The sequence below is a fragment of the Schistocerca cancellata genome, chromosome 4 (genome assembly GCF_023864275.1).
Source record: "Schistocerca cancellata isolate TAMUIC-IGC-003103 chromosome 4, iqSchCanc2.1, whole genome shotgun sequence".
NCBI classification, from domain to species: domain Eukaryota; kingdom Metazoa; phylum Arthropoda; class Insecta; order Orthoptera; family Acrididae; genus Schistocerca; species Schistocerca cancellata.
In genome coordinates, this window is record NC_064629.1 from 636,730,601 (window position 1) to 636,752,511 (window position 21,911).

General features: G+C 43.9%; 1 protein-coding gene across 1 annotated transcript in view; it reads right to left on the bottom strand.

Moving 5' to 3' along the window:
• Positions 1–258: 258 nt before the first annotated feature.
• Positions 259–21,911, bottom strand: part of LOC126184359 (src kinase-associated phosphoprotein 2-A-like) — a 202,287-nt gene continuing 180,634 nt past the window's right edge. The window contains exons 3-4 of the mRNA XM_049926739.1: positions 20,472–20,842; positions 259–1,524 (exon numbers count right to left, since the gene is read on the bottom strand). Of these exons, the coding sequence (XP_049782696.1) occupies positions 844–1,524; positions 20,472–20,842 (1,052 nt within the window). The 3' untranslated portion in view covers positions 259–843. The remainder of the gene's footprint in view (positions 1,525–20,471; positions 20,843–21,911) is intronic.

The following is a 21,911-nucleotide window of genomic DNA, read 5'->3' on the forward strand; positions in this document are numbered from 1 at the left end:
GTTTATTGCTTTAATTTTGGACACCAGTGTAGATTCATCTACAGACACAGAAACGCTATAAATGTGACTCAGGAATTTTTTACACGGCATTGACTGGTGCTATTTCGCTTGTAAATTAATAACTTAATAGTCAGTGTTCTCTACAATTCCAGACTTTTGCAGATAACTTTTGTGTGTCAGAAGTAGTAAGTAATTACGAGGACTGTAAAGACACCATTACACACTTTTATGATACAAAAATATTTAATAGTTTCTCAGTGATGTAACCTGTATTGTACATTTCTTTATCCTTAATCTAGGACAACACAAAAACTTTGTAAATAAAATAAATTACTACAAACGAACTATGGACAATACTTACAAAAATAAAAATGAACTGAAAAATCCAAATTATTCCTCCGTTTAAACATATTGGGTACTATGTAATGACGTTTCCATAAACAGAGTATTTTTCCAGTTCTTCTACAGATACATTTGTAGAAATCACAAACAGAAACATAGTTTTTCAGTTTGAAAAAAATACTTACAGTAATTACATAAAAAAGATTTAAAACGGTTCACATTAATACTACTTCACATAAATAAAGGCTTATTGTCTCAATATTAAATATTTATATCCTGTTTTCTTCGTAAGGGAAGAATGGGACATTATAATTACTCTAAAATTTTCAGACAAGCATGAGGCTTAGAAAATATAATCATGGAGATATCCAGTCCGTTTGAATGAGCATTTTGGAGCGTGTGAAAAATATGAGAATAAGATAAATTTTTGGCACCGTTTTGAAGGGTAAGTATTATTGAAATGTTGTGTGTTCATACACAGGTAGTTTGCCTGAGGCCTCGCTAAGTATAGGCGGAATGAGATCTTGGAGGTAACTGCGGGGCAAATTGACTAGTGGTCTGGTTGTCTATGTGTTCCACAGGTTCGTACAGCTCTCCGCCTGTATCACCCTCTGATGGTAGCTTCACCGGGTGAAAAATTTGCTGTTTCATTAATGGAAGTTTCCTATTACTGAAAGATTTTTCCATTTTCTGTATCAGTTGTTGAATTTGGCTACCACTGTTTGTCTCCTTAGTAGGAGAAGCTTTCGAACTTTCCACTTTACTTGTCTCTTTCGTAGGAGAAGGTCTCACACTTCCCACTCTTTCAAAGTTACCAATATCATCATAAATCTCTTCTTCATAAGGACCACTGTCTCTAAAGCCTTGGCCCACAAGATTGTAATATGTCGATTCTTCCGAACGGAAAGAGACATCGTCATAAACTGAATTTTGTTCAGGGGATCGACATGTTGGTAAAGGCACTGGTTTCCTCGATGGGACTGTAACACTGTCACTACCAGAGATGTCTGAAATAACGTGATAGATTTCTTCTTGCTCGTGGTTATTTGCGGGCTTTGCATTTACATCATCGTACAGCTCCTGGTCAGCGCTGAGTGGAGAAACTGAAGACTGCTCCTGCTCCCCAGCCAGGCATATCGCAGTTACCCACTGTTCCATTTCCTTGGCACTTGGAGCAATGAACTGTAAACAGCGCGAAAAAACGCACAAATCAATAAAAATTTAATTATTGCATATTTCTTGAGAGCGAAATGAACCAAAAATATTAAGTATCTTGAAACACTGATGCATAGAAAAGCACTCACTAAAACCTCACAAAAGTCTTTTTTCATAATTTCATTAGTAATACTAACTGTTAAGCCTGTGATACATGGAGGATATTTTTCTACAACTATTCAAGATGTACGGTCATGAATATGTGAATATATTATCTTCTAAGCAGTTATATGCACATCAGCAATAAAATAGGTCTACAATGCTGCAAGACATTATTTTTCAAGTTCAAATTTTATAACACGTAAGAGAAAGATTAAAATAGTACACATGAAAATTTACATAATAATTGATTCAGAACAATGTAATGAAAACCAGGATACGTTGCATATACACATAGGAAACTTAAATCTGCAAGTCTGGAGAGGGATATGCAATGCCATCCTCCAAAATTCGAGGCCAGTGTCTTCACCAATGTGCCACATCAGTCGGTGCAATAAAATTTCCCATTTCAGCCTCATTGCAGTTTATTTTATATATTAGTTCATTGCATTCATTTCTTACAATGATATACAGTTTCAAATGGCTGACACAAAATCACAAAGCCTGTATTAACGATCTCATATGTCGTATATCACAATAACTGCTCGAAATGAGGATTACCAAAATCCAATGAAGTGGAGGGCTATGCCGGCGGTGGTGTAACTACCGGCAGGGCCTCCCAAGCCGGACAGGTCTCCATAGAGGATCCAGACAAAGTGTGTCTCACAACGTCCCATCTAGTGTCCTGTCCTATCCTATTCTGTTCTGTCCCATCCTATACATTCCCTTCATTTCCTTTTCCTCCTTGTGATTGTGTGGCAGCAGACACAATCCCCTAATGTGGACAACGGAAGATCCTTGGAAACCAGAACGACGTTGATGCACATAGGCCTTACTGCGAAGGGATGGATAGCGTTCTGTAGTCGTGGTGAAGACAAGCTATCTAAGGGGTAAGGCCCTGAAATAAAACCTTGGCAGGTGTCCAGGCCATGAGGTGGCAGCCCCACCAGGACACTCGGGGGCTGTGGGCTGATAACCCGCACCACCAAAAAACACATATCACAGAAACTAAAAGGAGAAACAGCCGGATGGATCTTAAGGATATGACCTTTGGCCTGAAAAGGAAAACCCGTATCGGTTTTTGGAATGTAAGGACGTTGAGAGAGGCAGGAAGGCTAAGACAAGTTGAAAAAGAGATGGAGAACTATCGACTAGATATATTGGGACTAAGTGAAGTAAGGTGGCCAGAATCTGGGGAATTCCAAACACAAAATGGTGGAGTGTTGCTGTATGCGGGTCAGACCGGTGAGGACGCGATGCACAAGAATGGTGTAGGGCTCTTACTATCTAAAAGCAGCAAGAAGAGCTTACTGGAGTGGAAACCAGTCTCAGAACGGATAATAACCGCACGCTTTAAAACAAATGTGCGATATGTCACTGTAGTTCAATGCTATGCACCTACTGAAATAGTTGAAGGAGAATTAAAAGATGCATTTTATACAGAGCTTAACGGAGTTCTTAGACAGATAAATTCTAGGGACATAAAAATTTTAATGGGTGACTTGAACGCAAAAGTTGGTTCAGAAAATGAAGGGCTTGAACATATCATGGGCGTGCATGGCATGGGGATCAGGAATGTAAATGGTGAACTGTTGATAGATACATGCGCTCAACATGACCTAGTCATTGGAGGCACATCGTTTCCACATCGTAACTGCCATAAGGTAACATGGGTTTCTCCAGACTACGTTACCGAAAATCAAATAGACCACATAGTCATAAGTCGCAAGTTCCGACACTCTCTGTTAGATGTCAGAAATAGAAGAGGGGCAGACGTTGGAAGTGACCACCACCTAGTTTTGGCGGAATTCAGACTGAAGATAGTGGCAAATAGATCCAAGCTCAATCATAGGTGCAAGAAAATAGAGGTGGCAAGATTAAAAGACCAACAGATCAAAGAAACATTTGCCCTTGAACTACAAAACAGATTCCAGGCCCTCTCTGAAGAAAACTTTATGGAAGAGGGAATTGAAACATGCTGGCAAAAAATCAAGAACTGTTATTTAGATGTGGGAGAAAAAATCCTAGGATTTAAGGCACATCAAAGGAAAGAATGGATCTCCGATGCTACGTGGAATGAAATCAGCCACAGGAAAGAACTAAAACTTAAGTTAAATTTTTGCAAGACAAGAGCGCAGAAGAGCGAAGCGCATAAAGAATACATGGAGGCAAACAAAAAAGTGAAAACATTGCTACGTCGAGATAAAAGGAAATGGATAGATGAGCAAGCAAAATTAGCAGAAGAGGCAGCAAGACAAGGAAATATGAAAGACCTCTACAACATTACAAAACGGTTGTCAATGAAGAACTTCAGACATGAAGGACCAGTTAAGAACAAGAATGGTGTGATGCTTACAACTCAACAGGCACAGCTACAGAGATGGGAGGAGCACTTCAGGGAATTGTTAAATTGTGAAGACAACCAAGAGAAACAAGTACGAGATGTTCCAGAGGAAGTCGAAGAAGACCAAAATATAAATTTGCAGTGCCCCACAATGGACGAAATTAGGATTGTTTTGAAAACACTAAAAAATACAAAGGCTCCAGGCCTAGACAACATAGCACCGGAGCTCTTAAAAGCCGATACTGAAAGTACTGTTAAAATGCTCCATCCTTTGCTGAAGCATATTTGGCTTGAAGAGAAATCTCCAAAGGAGTGGAAAAATGGCTTGGTGGTAAAGCTCCCAAAAAAGGGAAATTTGTCAGACTGTAACAACTGGCGTGGTATTACATTGTTGTCAGTGCCCAGTAAGGTCCTCACCAGAATTATTTTAAACAGAATTAAAGAATCCCTTGAAAAGCGACTGCGTAAAGAACAGGCCGGTTTTAGGGCACAACAGCTGTGTTGATCTTATTAACACTCTTAGGATCATCTTAGAGCAAAGCAAAGAATTCCAAGCAACCATGTACCTGGCATTCATTGATTTTCAAAAGGCCTTCGATTCCGTGAAACATAAAGTGCTCTGGCAGGTGTTGCGGAAGTATGGCATACCACAGAAGATCTTAAACATCATAAAAGATCTATATGATGGCTACGAATGCTGCATACTCCACAAGGGAAATATGACAGAGCCCATAAAAGTAACAACCGGAGTCCGGCAGGGTTGCATTTTGTCACCAACACTTTTTCTACTCATTCTAGACTCTGTTATGAGAAGAGTCACAGCAGGCAGGAGACGAGGAATCCAGTGGGGGATCCACGAACGTCTGGAGGATTTGGATTTTGCAGACGACATACTTTTATTAGCTCCAAGGCTGACTGATATGCAAGCTAAATTAAGCTTGCTGAAAGAAGAAGCAGAGACTGCTGGCCTCAAGATAAATACAGGCAAAACAAAGGAAATGAGAGTAAATTCAGGTAACATGGAGATGCCCCTGTTAATAGGTGAGCAGCGAGTGGAGACTGTCAACTCATTCCTGTATCTGGGTAGTATAGTGGCGGAAGATGGCGGAGCTGGAGATGACGTGAAAAACCGCATTAAAAAGGCAAATGCTGCCTTCATACAATTGTATCCAATATGGAAAAATAGAAATATCACATACAAAACAAAACTCCGTATTTTTAATACAAATGTGAAGGCTGTCCTTCTGTACGCCAGTGAAAGCTGGAAAATCGATAAAAAGATAACAACCCAGTTACAAAGCTTCATAAATAGATGTCTTCGACGCATCATGAATATCTGGTGCCAGAAAAAATATGTAATGAGGAGCTTTGGCGAATAACAAACCAGATACCTATAGAAGACCAGATACGAGAGAGAAAGTGGGGCTGGTTGGGGCACACCTTGAGAAAACCAGATGGAACCATCGACAAAAAAGCATTGGAATGGAATCCCCAGGGAACAAGGAAGAGAGAAAGACCAAGGGGCACATGGAAGAGGACAGTGGAAGGGGAAGCAAAAAGAGTTGGCAAGACCTGGGCAGAATTGAGGCAAATGACCAAAGACAGAGACGGATGGCGAGTTCTCCTGGATGCCCTATGCCCCCATAGGGGCCAAAGGAATTAAGTCAAGTCAAGAAGGTCAATTAAATCAGTGTTTTTCGGTTTCTTTCCTTATTATATTTCCTTTCACTGAAAAAGAAAAATATAATACTGAAAATGTAACTTCTGCTTAATCTCTGCTGTGATTAACAAAAACTATTAAATCATTATTTGTGTGTGTGTGTGTGTGTGTGTGTGTGTGCGTGTGTGTGTGTAAAATCCTTTAGCATGAACAGCTCCATATATTGATTAGGCAGTTAACATATAAACTACAGATTTTTATATACATGGTATTCAAAAATGTTTTCCAATTTCTTACAGGATACAGTACTGGTCAAAACTAGAAACAAAGTCCTAAAATAAATATTTCTCGAGATATGGGGCATTCTGTCCTATGTTTACCATCTACCTGTTGACACTACTGATGATGTTCAATGTGGTTACTATTCATTCTTATACGTATTTCAGCCACCTTCTCAAAGCTTGAGCTTACATAGAAATCTGACGTTGCATGAAATCAGTGACGCATTTATTCAAACTTAATCGAAAACACCTAGCTGCGCTCAGACGATTTGGCCACAACTATGGGAAACATGTTCTTGCAACATGTGCATATTATGGATAGGTGTGGAGTATGAAAGTGCCTTTAAATTTCGCCACAAGTAGAAATCCAAGGGATTATGATCAGGTGAACGGCGAAGCTATGCTGGTGGTCTTCCTCGACCAATCTCTTGCTCAGTAAACATTTGCGTTGAGTGTTGTCGCATCTAATATGAGGAATAGAAAATGGGGTGGTGCCCCACCATGAACAAATCATATCCGTTTTCTTTCTGCAAGACTAACGTTCTCCAATAGTGTGGATAACATGTCACGCAGAAATTGGTAATGAACAGCAAATGCAATTTTGTCTAGTAAAGTGTATGGTCCAATCACCTGATCACCCATACTTCCTGCGCATATATTAATACTAAAGTGAGCCTATTACCTTGTTACCATGATCTCTCGAGAATTTACATCTGACAATTCGTGTTCGCAGGCTGTTGTGGCCGAGCAGTTCTAGGCGCTTCAGCCTGGAGCCGTGCGACCGCTATGATCGCAGGTTCGAAGCCTGCCTCGGGCATGGATGTGTGTGATGTCCTTAGGTTAGTTAGGTTTAAGTAGTTCTAAGTTCTAGGGGACTGATAACCTCAGATGCTAAGTCCCATAGTGCTTAGAGCCATTTGAACCATTTGAATTCGTGTTCATTGTGGTAATTTAGTATCTCATTCTGGGTGATGATGATGTTAGGTTTGGGGGGAGCTCATCTGCGCCCGTACAAATTCCCAATTTTTACACAGTTCAATTTTTTACACTGTCAATCTGGCCACAGTCACAATTGATGATGATGAAAACACAACCACCCAGTCACCAGGCAGAGAAAATCCCCAACCTGGCCGGGAAGCGAACCCGGGTCCCTGTGATCCAGAGGCAGCAACGCTAGCCATTAGACCACGAGCTGCGGACATCCCATTCTGGGTGAAACCCACTTCATCCGTAAATAAAATGCAGATTGTAACCTGCAGTCAGTGCATCGTACTAGGATCCATTTCCATAACTGTAGTCTAACATAGTGATCGTATGGCCTGTAGACTTTCAGAGCCCACAGACTGTAGGGTAAAGCTAGCAGAGTTGACGCGGGTAGGAGAGAAGAGACACTTTCTGTTTTCATTCTTGCCGGTGTGTGGCAGCACCAGTCTGTTAGTAGCAAATTAGAATCTGTAGAATACAGGGGTGCTGCAAATACTGTAGAAATTGTGAGCATATTCCAAAGTTATAGGAGGGGATTTTCTCACTGGCTGGGTGGGGCGAATGAAATTTCACAAATTAAGTGCAGTATTGTCATATAATTGGCGTGCAAAGGAATTAACGAAACATGAATGATATAAGCGGTAGATAGGTTAATGGTAATGGAAAGTGGAATATTTAATATTTGTGAGACATTTTTACACCGGAAAGGCAAGATGCGTCTTCCTCACTAGCGCTTAGGACAGTCGACTCATCAAGGCAGTAGGAGACAACACGCGAACCTAAAAAGGGTATCAATTTATATTGTGCTGCAGTTTAGCGCTTACAGGGTAGTGTAGTTTGTCTAAATCACCTGTTTTGTGCTTGTTGGTAAAATACATCATACCAAATACGTATAATCGGATAACGAATCGAGCTTCTTGGAGTGAAGATGATTTGAGAAACACGGTCAACGCTGTAGTGAATAAAACGTTCATTACGGGCAGTTCAGTATACGTGAGATAACTAAGTACTAGAATTTTAATAAATTAAAAATAGAAAAAATAATCATTTCAGTAAAGGAAGCCCCAGATCTCCATCACAATTAGAACCTGATGCCGAGAAAAGAGTGGTAAATCGTATTCTTGAGCTCCAGACTACAGGAGTTGCTCCATCAAGAGATGTTAGGGAGATAGCCTACAATATGGCGAACCTATTAGGTTTAAAAACCACATTTAATGGAGATGAGAAAATGACGGGAATAGTTCCTTTTTAACAAGAAACCCTGAGCCCTGTATAAGAAAGTGAAGGTTGTTTCTACCAAGAGCAGAACGCATGAGCAGGAAAGAAGTATCTGATCACTTTGCATATAACCAAAGTATTGACGGTAAATAATCTTCTTGACAAACCTGGGTTCATACGGAATGCTGGTAAAACTGGACTCTAGATGAACAATGTTTCTGGACAAGTGACTGTTCGTAAGAGTAGAAAAGCTGTTTAAGTTGCAACATTGTCAAATAAAGCCGAGGGAGTTACTTTTATAACTTGCTGTAATGCAGAAGGCTATTTTTTACCCCCGTACTGCATGAAGAATGCGTGTGTACAGCAAACTACAATTTCAAAGGAAGGCACCTTCGGGGATAGTTATCAAAATGTGGCCTCACTCAGCCTACATTAAGGTAGACTTGTTCGTGGATTGGTTACTAAACCGTTTCTTAACATCTTCGAGAGCCATGCTTCGCATGTGAACAGCGCCAATTCGCTAGAAGCAGCGAGAGACGATCACGTCAGTGTAGCCTGCCTACCGAGTCATACAACACATTATCTTCAGCCACTGGATGGGCCATGTTACTTTCAAACTACTAAAGACGTATTGGAAAGACGCTTGCCAGAAGTTCATGAGGGTGAACAAAGGCATCAACAGTATTTCCAGATATCATTTTGGGGAATTATTGAATTCAGTATGGTCTTGATTTGAAAATGTTCAGAATGACGTAATAGCGTTTCAGCATTTGGAGCTGCAGGTATCGATGGACATAATATGGACGCTATTCCAGATTCCGCTTCTCTTTCATCCTGTGACCAAATCCATTCTGATCATTCTTCTCCAGTCAAATCGTACTCATCTCATGTTTCTGTTTCCTCTTTTACGCAGACAGGTACAAGTACGTCATTACTTTCTCCTAATGTGGATTCCTCATCTCATGTTCCTGTTCCCATTTTTCCTTAGTGAGGTGCAAGCACATTAAGTTATGGTAATGAGTCGTTAGTAAATCAATCCTTATTTGCATTATCTGTATCTAATACCAGCTAGAATGTGCAATTAACACCAACCAAGGCTATAAGAACTACCTGGGCTATTCCTTCAGACTTAAAGCTATATGGTTCATAAAGGAAAGGAAGTGCTGTTAGAATGTGCAATTAACACCAACCAAGGCTATAAGAACTACCTGGGCTATTCCTTCAGACTTAAAGCTATATGGTTCATAAAGGAAAGGAAGTGCTGTTAACATAACGAATCCAGCTTAAATTGCCGAACAGGAAATTAAAGAAGAGAGAAAGGAAAAAAATAACAAGAGTCCTGCCAAAAGTTCCACATAAAACACAGAGAAGTGAATCGAGGTTGTCAATGAAACGTGCAGGAGTTCCCAAGAAGGCACAGAGAAGATTGGAATTAAGAGTCATCATCAGTTAATAACAACGACCAGGAAATTGTTCTTCACTCCGGTGATCAGTCAGAGGAATTCAATCAAGACAAATGTGTGGAATGTCTGGAACTTTAACCTGAAACTCTATCTGAAGCTGATTGGCTACGATGTGTTGTGTGCAAACGATGGTTGCGTGATGATTGTTTAATTAACAACAAAATATATGCGCTTTGTGCAAGAAATGAAAAAGCAGCAAAAATTACAGCTATACAAAAAGTAGTTAAATCCTTTCTTTCACGTAATTTCTTTTGTTGTTTAGGCACCTATCTATGAACAGTTTCATTCAGTTTCTATGTTTGTATCAGTTCCCACACGCGTTTATAATAGTTATCTTCTCTACTTGCGTCCATGGTTTCATGGGGTCTGTGCCGCATTCTAACCCTACTATCAGCTCTTACCAACTGAAATCGGCACTCACTTGACCAAGACATAGTTTTCCATTCGTCGCACCGCAGATGACGTACTGTTAGCAAAGGCTCTCGCGTCTGTCGTCTGATGCCATAGCCCATTAACGCCGGATTTCGCTGCACTGTCCTAACGGATACGTTTGTCGTAGACCCCACATTGAATTATGCAGTTATTTCATGCAGAGTTGTTTGTCTGTTAGCTCTGACAACCCTACGCAAACGCCGCTGCTCTCGGTGAAGGCCATTGGCCACTGCGTTGTCCGCGGTGAGAGGTAATGCCTGAAATTTGGCATTTTCGTCACACCCTTGACACTGTGGGTCTCTGAGTATTGATTTCTCTAACGATTTCGGAAATTGTATGTCCCATGCGTCTAGCTCCAACTATAATTCTGCGTTCAAATTCTGTTAACTCTCGTCGTGCTACAGTGAGCACGTCAGAAACCTTTACACATGAATCACGTTAGTACAAGTGAGAGCTCCACCAACGCACTGCCCTTTTATACCTTGTGTACACTCTAAAATTTTAACCCCTCACCCTACCCCCCCCCCCCCCCTCACACACACACTTCCCTGCGCGGATAAATTGCTGAGCCCTTGATGTCTCAGAACCGATCCCTTCTTTTAGTCAAGTTGTGCCCCAAATTTCTTTTCTCATCAGTTCTGTTCTATACCTGCTGATCTATACCTACCCATCTAATCTTCAGCATTCTTCTGTAGCAACACATTTCAAAATTTTCTACTCTCTTCTTCTCTGAACTGCTTATCGACTACTTTTCACTTCCATGCAAGACTTCACTCCATGCAAATATCTTCAGAAAAGACTTCCTAACACTTAAATTTATATTGAATTTTAAGAAATTTATCTTCTTCATAACAGTTTCCTTGCTATTGCCAGTCTACATTTTATATCTTCTCCATTTCGGCCGTCATCAGCTATTTTACTGCCCAAATAGCAAAACTCAGCCACCACTTCTAGCGTCTCATTTCCTAGTCTAATTCCCTCAGCATCATCTGATTTAATTTGAGTATATTCAGTTACCCTCGTTTTGCTTTCTTGTTTTACTTTTGTTAATGTTCATCTCATATCCTCCTTTCAAGACAATGCCCATTCCGATCAACTGCTCTTCCAAGTCCTTTGCTGTCTCTGATAGAATTACAATGGCATCGGCAAACATCAAAGTTTTTATTTCTTTTCCCTTAACTTTAATTCATTCTCCAAATTTTTCCTTGGTTTCCTTTGCTGCCTGTTCAATGAACAGATTTAATAAAATCGTTGATAGGCTACAACCCTGTCCCACTCCCATCTGAACCACTGCTTCCCTTCCATGCCCTTCAACTCTTATAACTGCCATCTGGATGCTGTGCAAGTTGCATATAACGTTTTGATCCCTGTATTTTAGCCATGATACTTTCAGAATTTCAAAGAGTGTATTTTATTGAACATTCTCAAAAGCTTTGTATAAGTCTACAAAAGTTACAGACTTAGGTTTACCTTTCTTTAAGCTATCTTCGAGGGTAAGTCGTAGGGTAACTATTGCCTCCCGTGTTCCTACACTTCTCTGGAATCCAAACTGATTTTCACCGAGGTCGGCTTCTATCAGTTTTTTCATTCTGCTGTAAATAATTTGTGTCTGTATTTTGTAGCTATGACTCATTAATCAAATAATTTGGCAATATTCACGCCCATCAGCTCGTGCTTTCTGTCTAATTGGTATTATTATATTTTTCTTGAAGTCTGAGGGTATTTTCCCTGTTTCACATATCTTGCACACCAGGTGGAATAGTTTCGTCATGGTTGGCCCTCCCAAGGGTATCAACAGTTCTAAAGGATATTTTGTCTACTCCAAGGGCCTTGTTTCGGCGTAGGTCTTTCAGTACTCTGTCATCATATCTCCCACCTCAAGTTCATTTACGTCCTCTTCCCCTTCTGTAATCTTGCCTTCAACTTCATTACCCTTGTATAGCTCCTCTACACAATCGTTCAACTTTCCAAGTTTCCGTTCTTTGCTTAGTACTGGTTTTCCAGCTGAGCTCTTAGTAGTCGTATAACTGCTTCTCTTTTCTCCAAAGCCCTCTTTAATTTTCATATAGACGGTACGTAAGTAGTAAGTTAAATATGGTTCCATATCCTAACATTTGTCATCCAGCCATTCCTGATTAGCCATTTTGTAACAGTAAGCAACTGGGTCTGCTGCTGCTTACACGCTTTCTAAAAGGCAGCAGTCGCGTAGAAAACAGGGAAGGATCTAAATAGAATTCCACACTCTTACACAGGAATGCACGTACTATTCCTGCAGTATTTCCATATTTAACTTTGTTGATCATGAAAGATCACAAATGACCGACAGTATAAACACGCCATCTCCGCCCTCCATAGTCAACGACGTGATACCACGAGGATTTCCAGCCCACTATCCAATCTCGTGATCTCCAAAAGTGCCCCTCAAAGTGGTTTAACATCCCATCTTGGGTTTTCCAAAAGCTCATCTTCAATAGGTTCAGGGGAACAAGAGCCATCCTTGGAAAGTCACTCGCCCTTCAGCTGGCCTCTTAGGTCTCCTCCATACCCCATTTAGGGTCCAAATGGGTCTGAGCACTATGGGACTTAACATCTGAGGTCATCAGTCCCCTAGAACTTAGAACTACTTAAACCTAACTAACCTAAAAACATCACACACATCCATGCCTGAGGCAGGATTCGAACCTGCGGCTGTAGCAGTCGCGCGGTTCCGGACTGAAGCGCCTAGAACCGCTCGGCCACCGCGGCAGGCCCCATTTAGGGGGATTAGGCAAGGACCACCCCATCACCTCCATCTTGGAGGACACTTCCTACCCCAAGACACCTCTCTTGGCGTAGACGACCGCCACGGGAAGAGAATACAGGCGCAGCCAGGAAGTAATACTTCACAACTGGGACAGGAAAGGGAGGAAGTAACACGAAGAAGAAGGAAGGAGGATTTGAGTTTTAACATCACTTCGGCGACGAGCTCATTAAGGACATAGCACAAATGGGATTAGGGAAGTATGGGGAAGAGATAAGCCGTGCCCTTTTGAGCTCCATCTCGGCATTTGCCTTAGGAGGTTTATGGAAACCACGGAACACCTAAATCTGGCTGGCAGGATGGGGGTTTGAACTGTTGTGTTCCTGGATGAGAGTCCAGTGTGCTAAACAAAGGGGGGAAGGGGGTGGGGGAGGTGGCCAGACAGTGGTACATGAACTACTCACCATCAAGCAGCCCACCGAATAAATGCTATCTGATCCAAAGTATCCGGACACGTATTAGTAGACATTAATATCGGGTGTTTACAGACTTCGCCTTTATCACGGTTTGAACTCCTCTACAGACACTATCAATGTGCTGTCTGAATGTCCATGGAGGAATGGCAGCCCATATTTCCTAAAGCGCCGAAACCAGAGAAGTTAGTGATATTGGAAGCTAGGGTTTGGAGTGAAGTAGACGTTCTAGTTCATCCCAAACGTATGCCACTGGGTTCATATCGGGACTCTGGGCAGGCCAGTCTACAATGAAGTGACAAAAGTCATGGGATCGTGATATACACATATACAGATGGAGGTAGAATCGCATACACAAGGTATAAAAGGGCTGTGCATTGGCAGAGCTGTCATTTGTACTCAGGTGATTCATGTGAAGAGGTCTCCGACGTAATCATAGCATCGCGACGGGAGTTAACAGACTTGAATGCGGAATGGTAGTTGGAACTAGACGCATGGGACATTCCATTTAGGAAATCGTTAGGAAATTCAGTATTCCGAGATCCACTGTGTCAGGAGTGTACCAAGAACACCACATTTCAGGCATTATCTCTCACCATGGGCAATGCAGTGGTCAACGGCCTTCACTTAACGACGAGAGCAGCGGTTTTTGCGTAAAGTTGTCAGTGCTAGCGAACAACCAATACTGCGTCCAATAACCGCAGAGATCAATGTGGGAAGAACAACGAGCATATCCGTTGGGACAGTGCGGCGAAATTTGGCGTTAATGGGCTATGGCAGCAGAAGACCGAAACGAGTGCCGTTTCTAACAGCACGACATCACCTGCAGTACCTCTCCTGGGCTCGTGACCATATCAGTTGGACTCTCGATAACTGGAAAACCGTAGCCTGGTCACATGAGTCCCAATAACAGTTGGGAAAAGGTGACGGTAGGGTTCGAGTGTGGTGCAGACCCCACGAAGCCATGGACCCAAGTTGTCAACAGACAGATGTTGTCAAGCTGGTGGAGGCTCCACAACGGTGTGGGTTGTGTTTACACGGAATGGACTGGGACCTCTGGTCCAACTGAACTGATAACTGACTGCAAATAGTTATGATCGACTACGTTGAGACCATTTTCAAACATTCATTGACTTCATGTTCCAAAACAACCACGGAATTTTCATTGTAACAATGCAAGCCGTTGAAGCCGAGCGGTTCTAGGCGCTTCAGTCCGGAACCGCGCGACTGCTACGGTCGCAGGTTCGAATCCTGCCTCGGGAATGGATGTGTGTGATGTCCTTAGGTTAGTTAGGTAGTTTTAAGTAGTGCTGAGTTCTAGGGAACTGATGAACTCAGATGTTAAGTCCCATAGTGCTCAGAGCCATTTGAACCATCTGAATGCGCCATGCCACCAGGCCACAGTTGTTCGCAATTGATTTGCAGAACATTCTGGACAATTCGAGCAGATGATTTGGCCACCCAGATCACCCGGCATGCATTCCATCGAACATTTATGGGACATAATAGAGAGGTCAGTTCGTGAATAAATGCATGCACTGGCATCACTTTCGTAATTATTAACGGCGGTAGAGGCAGCACGTCTCATTATTTCTTCAGGGGGCTTCTAACGACATGTTCAGTCCATGCCATGTTCAGCTGCTGCACTACGCCGGAAAATGGACGTCTGGCTCGATATTAGGAGGTATCCCATGACTTTTCTCACCTCAGTGCATTACAAGAATGTTACCGACCATAAGTCATTGTCCCGCCGATGGCGCTTTGACAGTACACGTTATCATACTTACAATCATCTGTTGCTCTACTATACGCAGTACACAACATTGTAAAATGTGTTCATATCGATCCGCATTTAGCTACTTACTAAGTTCAATAAGAAGACCACATCCCAAATAAGAAAACAACCTCTATTCCACATCGTAACATCACGCCCTCCGTACTCCGCTGTTGGCACTACGCGTGATGAAGAGTTAACATTCTCTGAGCATTCAGCAAATCCAGGCCCTTCCATGGGATTGCCTGAGGGTATAGCGTGATTCATCACTCCAAATAAGTCGATTCCAATCATTCACCGTCCAGTGGCGTCGATCTTTACTACACATCAATCGTTGCTTATAACTGACTACAGAAATTTATGGTTTAGAGGGACCTGCTAGAACACTGTACCCCATTATTTTTAACTCCCTACGCACAGTCATTGTGCTAGGTGGACTACTTGCAGCACTTTGATCTCACGAGTGAGTCCTTCCAATAATGCAATTTTTACAACTACCATACGTCGCAATGCTCGACGATTCTGTCTGACAGTACGTGATGCCTGGCCAGTCTTAGTTTAGCTGTGGTTGTTCTTTTGTGTTTCCACTTCACAATGACATTACCAACAGTGGACCTGGGCAACTTTGGAAAGGCTGAAATGTCTTAGATTGAGTTGTTACTCAGATGACAACCATGACTACTTCATACTGAAAATGATTGAACTCTCCTGACGGACCCACTCTGTAATTACTGCTTCTCTGCTGACAACACAACACTTCCCGCTTCCTTTTATACAGGCAGGTCCACCTCTCGCAACATCTGGGATGCCCCTGTATTTTGATCAGATAGTGTAGATATACACGGGGTGGACAAAAATATAAAAACACCAAAAACATAACACATCTTATGCCTGATAAGGTGCAGTAAAACCTTTAGCATTCCAACAGCTTCGATTCATGTCGGAATGGATGACTGCAGGTCCTGTGTGGTTTTCAAGGAAATGTTGCACCATTCGTCCTGCAAAATAGTGGCAAATTCAGGTAACGATGATGTAGGTGTATAGCGTTGCGCACACTTGTCTCCAAAGTACGCCACAAAGGCTCAACAACATAGAGATCTGGTGACTGTAGCGGTCAGGAGAGATGCGAAAATTCATCCTCGTGCTCACAAAGCCAGTCCTGGATGATGCTAGGTGTGTGAACAACAGTCCTGACCTCTTAGAACCATCAGCACCATAGGGGAACGAATATTGTATCATGGTATGGGTCAGCCAAAATGGTCACATAATCCTTGGCGTGAAGCGACCTTGCGGAGTACCCATGGGGTCCACGGAATACCATGACATGGCTGCCCAAACCATCAACAAACCCACGCCATGGTTCTCTCTTGTGTCGTAAACTCGTCCAGTAGTTGGAAACAGCATGTAACAAGGCTCATCTGACAAAATGACTTTCTTCCAATGCTCCATAGTCCAGGTTTCATTGCTTCGGTATCATGTTTTTTTCTGTTACGGGCATTTGCATCACTGACGTGTGGCTTTCGAATTCCAGCTTGCCCTACAGTTCCCTGTTTACTGACCTCCCTCTGTGTTGTTTTGGTGCAGACAGGGTTCGCGAGTGCGACCGTCAGTTCCGTATTGACTTGTAAAAGCCGTCCTTTTATTTTTAGTCACAATCCTTTTCAATGACAACCGGTCACGATCATTCAATACATATTCTCGTCGGCTTTGTGACGTCGTGGATGATGTTTTTCCGCTTTCCCTGTATGCGATATAAATCTTCGAAATGGCGACTCTTAAAACAGCAACTTCGGCTCCCTTGGCTACGGAATCACCCATCATACGAGCACCAACAGTTTGTCCACGTTCGAAACCACTTAGCTGCGACATAATGAGCTCACCGCCACACAGAACATTGTTCTGACTGCAGCTGCAACTTATTGAGGATATTTTACACGTGCCGTTCGTGCTCAAATAAAACAGCGCAACCTGCAGGCTTGGCTAACAACTGCATTTACACAGTCTTGCCACATTAACAGGACCACCACCTATGCTAGACGTCAACGTGTAATAACCACTCACAAACATCAGGTGGCAGCACTAGCAGTGGAGGGCATATAAAGCGTGTCAACGGAGGCTGGAAATGGTGCAGTCGTTGTTGGAATGCTGAAATGGAGCGATTTATCTGACGTCCAAAGGGGGAGGTTAATGGCTTTTGTGCCGAGGATGGACGTATTACTGAAACGGCTAAGTTTGTAAACTGTTCGCGAGCTTCCCTGGTTAAAGTATACTATGAATGGCAAAGCAGCGCTATCCAAAGCATGCGGCGAGGCAATTAGGGTACAATGAAGGCTTTCACGACCGGATATTTCAGCTGCTCAGAATTCTTCCGGGATGTATAGCCGTGGTCCATGGAACTCTTATCCCTGACGTTTGTCTAAGGCTGCGTTGGACATGTTCAGAGGTACTCCTCCGAAGGTGTCCAACGCAGCCTTGAACGAACCGTCAGGGATAGAAGAGTTCCATGGACCACGGCCATACAACCCGGAAGAATTCTCAGCAGCCAATTAGGGTACGCCAGAGGTTATAGATGACAGGGGTGAGCGACGGCTGCAGAGATGTGTACCGGCTAACAGAAGTTCAACTAAAACTTCCTGGCAGATTAAAACTGTGTGCCGGACCGAGACTCGAACTCGGGACCTTTGCCTTTCGCAGGCAAGTGCTCTACCAACTGAGCTACCCAAGCACGACTCACGCCCCGTCCTCACAGCTTTACTTCTGCCAGTATCTCGTCTCATTCTAGAAGTTCAAATGTTCAACAACTGACTGCCCAGATGAACCAAGGGGCTACCAACAGTGTCCCCTCGGCGGGGGTTCAGTGAACGTTGCTGCGTATAGGCCTCTTCAGCAGTCGTCTAATTCACACACCCATACTGACTGCTGTTACTCAGCGACGAATTTGGACAACAATACTGTAACTGGGCGTCTACTGAGTATCGACAGGTGGTCTTCTCAGATGAATCACGTTTTATGCTCTATCAGAAAGATGGCCGTTGGCGTGTATAGCGTGAAATGCCTGGAAGCAAATACTCTGCAACAATCGTCGGGAGGTTTCAGGCCGGAGGAAGGAGTGTTATGGTCTGTTTTCCTGGCATTCTGCCGGCCGGTGTGGCCGAGCGGTTCTAGGCGCTTCGGTCTGGAACCGCGCTACCGCTACGGTCGCAGGTTCGAATCCTGCCTCGGGCATGGATGTATGTGATGTCCTTAGGTTAGTTAGGTTTAAGTAGTTCTAGGGGACTGATGACCGCAGATGTTAAATTCCATAGTGCTCAGAGCCATTTGAACCATTTGAACCTGGCATTCTCTGGGTGATCTCGTCATTCTCGAAGGCTCAGTGAATCAAACAAACATGTCTCTATCCTTGGGCGCCATATTCACCCCTTCATGTACTGTGCTTTTTCTCGCACAATGGAATTCACCAGCAAGATAATGTAGCGTGTCACACAACTCGCAATATCCGTGCGTGGTTCGAAAAGCACCTGAATGACTTTCCTGTACTTCCCTGGCTACCGAACTCCCCTGATTAAAATACAGTTAAGAATCTGCGGGACTACCTCGATCGATCAATTCGCACTGTGGATAATCAACCGCGAAACCTGGATTTGGCGGAGCTCAACATCCCTGTCGGTACCTCCCAGTAGCTCATTGGCTCTCTTCTGTACGTGTCGTAGCGGTCTGCTCGGCAAAAGGTGGTTATTCAGGTTTTGGACAGGTGGTCACATTAATGTTACTGGCCACGGTATGTTTAATCAGGGCGTTCCCATACTTGAGTCCAGCCCTGTAGATATACACTGATGAGCCAAAACATTATGACCACTTGCTTAATAGCTTGTTTGCCGTCTTTGGAGCATTCGGGAGGACGACGATTCAATCCCGCGTCCGGCCGTCCTGATTTAGGTTTTCCGTGATTTCCCTACATCACTCCAGGGAAATGCCGGGATGGTTCCTTTCAAAGGGCACGGCCGTATTCCTTCCCCATCCCTCCCTAATCCGATGAGACCTCGCTGTCTGGTCTCCTTCCCCAAAACAACCCCAACGTCTTTGGAGCGACATACATCACTGATTTTGCGTATCAGGGATCCGTCAGCTTGTTGGTAGCTTTGCGGAGGTATGTTCCATTAGATGTCTACGCACAGATCGGAATTCGAGTAAATTATGGGCCGCTAGTTCGCGTACGCGGTGATGGCGCCCGATAGCGACCCAGATGGGTAACATAGGACTTACATCAGGCGAACTTGGTCGCCGAGACATCAACGTGAGTTCACTATAATGCTCCACAAACCACTGTAGCACGGTTCTGGCTCCGAGACACGGACAATTATACTGATGAAAGATGACATCGCCGTCGGGGAAGACATCAAGCATCAAGGGATGAAGGTGGTACGCAGCTGTCAGCGTGTCTCGATTACTACCATACATCCCAAGCAAAAGCAGGAGAATGTCTCCCACAGCAGAATACTGCTATCACTAGCCTGCGTCCGTGGCCCGCTGCACGTTTCGAGCCGCCGTTCACTTTCATTATGTCGTTTGCGGAGACAGCCATCGTCCTACCAAAAACGCACCCAAAGAGCCGGCAAGTTTCCACTGATCGACGATCGAATCCCAATGGTCAAGTGACCACTGTTATCTTAACTGACAATGTCGCTGGGTCAACGTATGAACACGTAGTAGTGGTCTGCTGAGGAGCTCCATGTTCAAATACGAGGAGCAGTGTTCTCCGAACCACTTGTGCGTGCACCAGCATTGTGCTCTTTCGGCAGTGATGTCACATATCACCATCTATCCTACTTTACAGAGCAGACAAGCCTCCAAACCCCGCCGGCAAGTGTGACCGAGTAGTTCTAGGCGCTTCAGTCTGGAACCGCGCGACCGCTACGGTCGCAGGTTCGAATCTTGCCTCGGGCATGGATGTTTGTGATGTCCTTAGGTTAGTTAGGTTTAAGTAGTTCTAAGTTCTAGGGGAGTGATGACCTCATATGTTAAGTCCCATAGTGCTCAGAGCCATTTGAACCATTTTTTGAACCTCCATACCCCACGTTCTGTGAGGAGTCGTGGACGTCCAATCATTTAGTGCCTGGTGGTAGTTCCACTGTTCTTCCACCTCTTTCCGTACATGCTCGCGACAGTAGCACGTGAACGTTCGACCAGCTTCGCCGTTTTCTAGATACTCGTTCACAAGCTCTCCCCTTTGTCAAAGTCGCTTACATCAACGGATTTCCCCATTTGCAGTCCATATCTTCGCTACGGTGATCCCCGTCAGTTTCTGTTCCGTTTACATACTTTGTTACGGCGTCACGTGCCCGCAAATCCACCACGTGGCATCTAACGTCGCTATGGGCAGTGGTCATAATGATTTGGCTTGCCAGTGTGGATGTAGCTGAAAGGGTGTACAGCTGAAGAGATTCACCTGGTAAGTCTTCTTGCCAGGACAGACGATCTCGAAGTGAGTGTCCCGCTTCCTGGAGGCGCGCACGAGGCTGGAGCAGGCGGGGCGCGCGCGGTAGCCGCGCAGGCAGAGCGCGAGGCTGGGCTTGGCGCTGGCGGCGCCGCGGCCCGGGTAGAGCAGCAGGCGGCCTCCGGCCAGCGACGCCCAGCAGCGCTGCGCGTGGCCCAGCAGGAAGCGGCGCTCCCAGCGCACCAGCGGCCCGCTCACGCGCCCGCAGTCGCCGCCGCCGCCGCCGCCGTCCACCTCGCTGGGGAACTCCTCGTAACACGCGGTCTCCTCCAGCGCGCCCGTCGCATCGGAGTCCACGTACTCCTCCACCGCCATCCCGCCACCTGCCAGACCCAGCAATAACACATATTATGAAAGCGTTCCGTGCAGCGCTTTGTACCGCGCCTGATGTACATAAATCATAGGTGATAATCTGAGCAGCCCCGTTAGATTGTTTGCAGATGACGATTTAATTTACCGTCTAGTAAAATCATCAGACGATCAATTCCAATTACAAAATGATCTAAAGAGAATTTCTGTATGGTGCGAAAAGAGGCAATTAGCACTAAACAAAGAAAAGTGTGACGTCATCCACATGGGTACTAAAAGAAATCCGATAAATTTTGGGTATACGATAAATCGCACAAATCTAAGAGCTGTCAATTCGACTAAATACCTAGGAATTACAATTACGAGCAACTTAAATTGGAAAGACCACATAGTTAATATTGTGGGGAAGGCGAAACAAAGACTGCGCTTTGTTGGCAGAACACTTACAAGGGAACCTCCCCCTCGCACCCCCCTCAGATTTAGTTATAAGTTCGCACAGTGGATAGACCTTGAAAAACTGAACACAGATCACTCGAGAAAACAGGAAGAAGTTGTGTCGAACTATGAAAAAAAAAAACAAGCAAAATATACAGAATAGTCCATGCGCAAGATAGGCAACATCAAGGAAGCTGTGAGTTCAGGAGCGCCGTGGTTCCGTGGTTAGCGTGAGCATCTGCGGAACGAGAGGTCCTGGGTTCAAGTCTTCCCTCGAGTGAGTTCGGTCAGAGGGTTAGCAGTCCTCTGTAATAAAAAAAACTGAGCTAATCGGTCAACAACGAACTTAAACGGATGTCTTACGACGTCCGCCCCGAGCAGATGCAACGAACAAAAGCAAACAAAATGAGATTTTTTTAAAAACAGTGAAAAGTTCAATTTTTTATTTTCAGACAATTATTATGCGAAGCTGCACAGGTACACAGAGCAGTATTGTTTACGTGATCGTGTGTCGATTATCAAAGTTCAGGCACTCACACACAACCAACTTCGCTCTCCAAAATTCCAGGACATGTTCAGATTTGCTTGGACATATGCAGGATTTGACGGTCTACACACGGAAAAATTTGAAAACGTTAAAAACATATG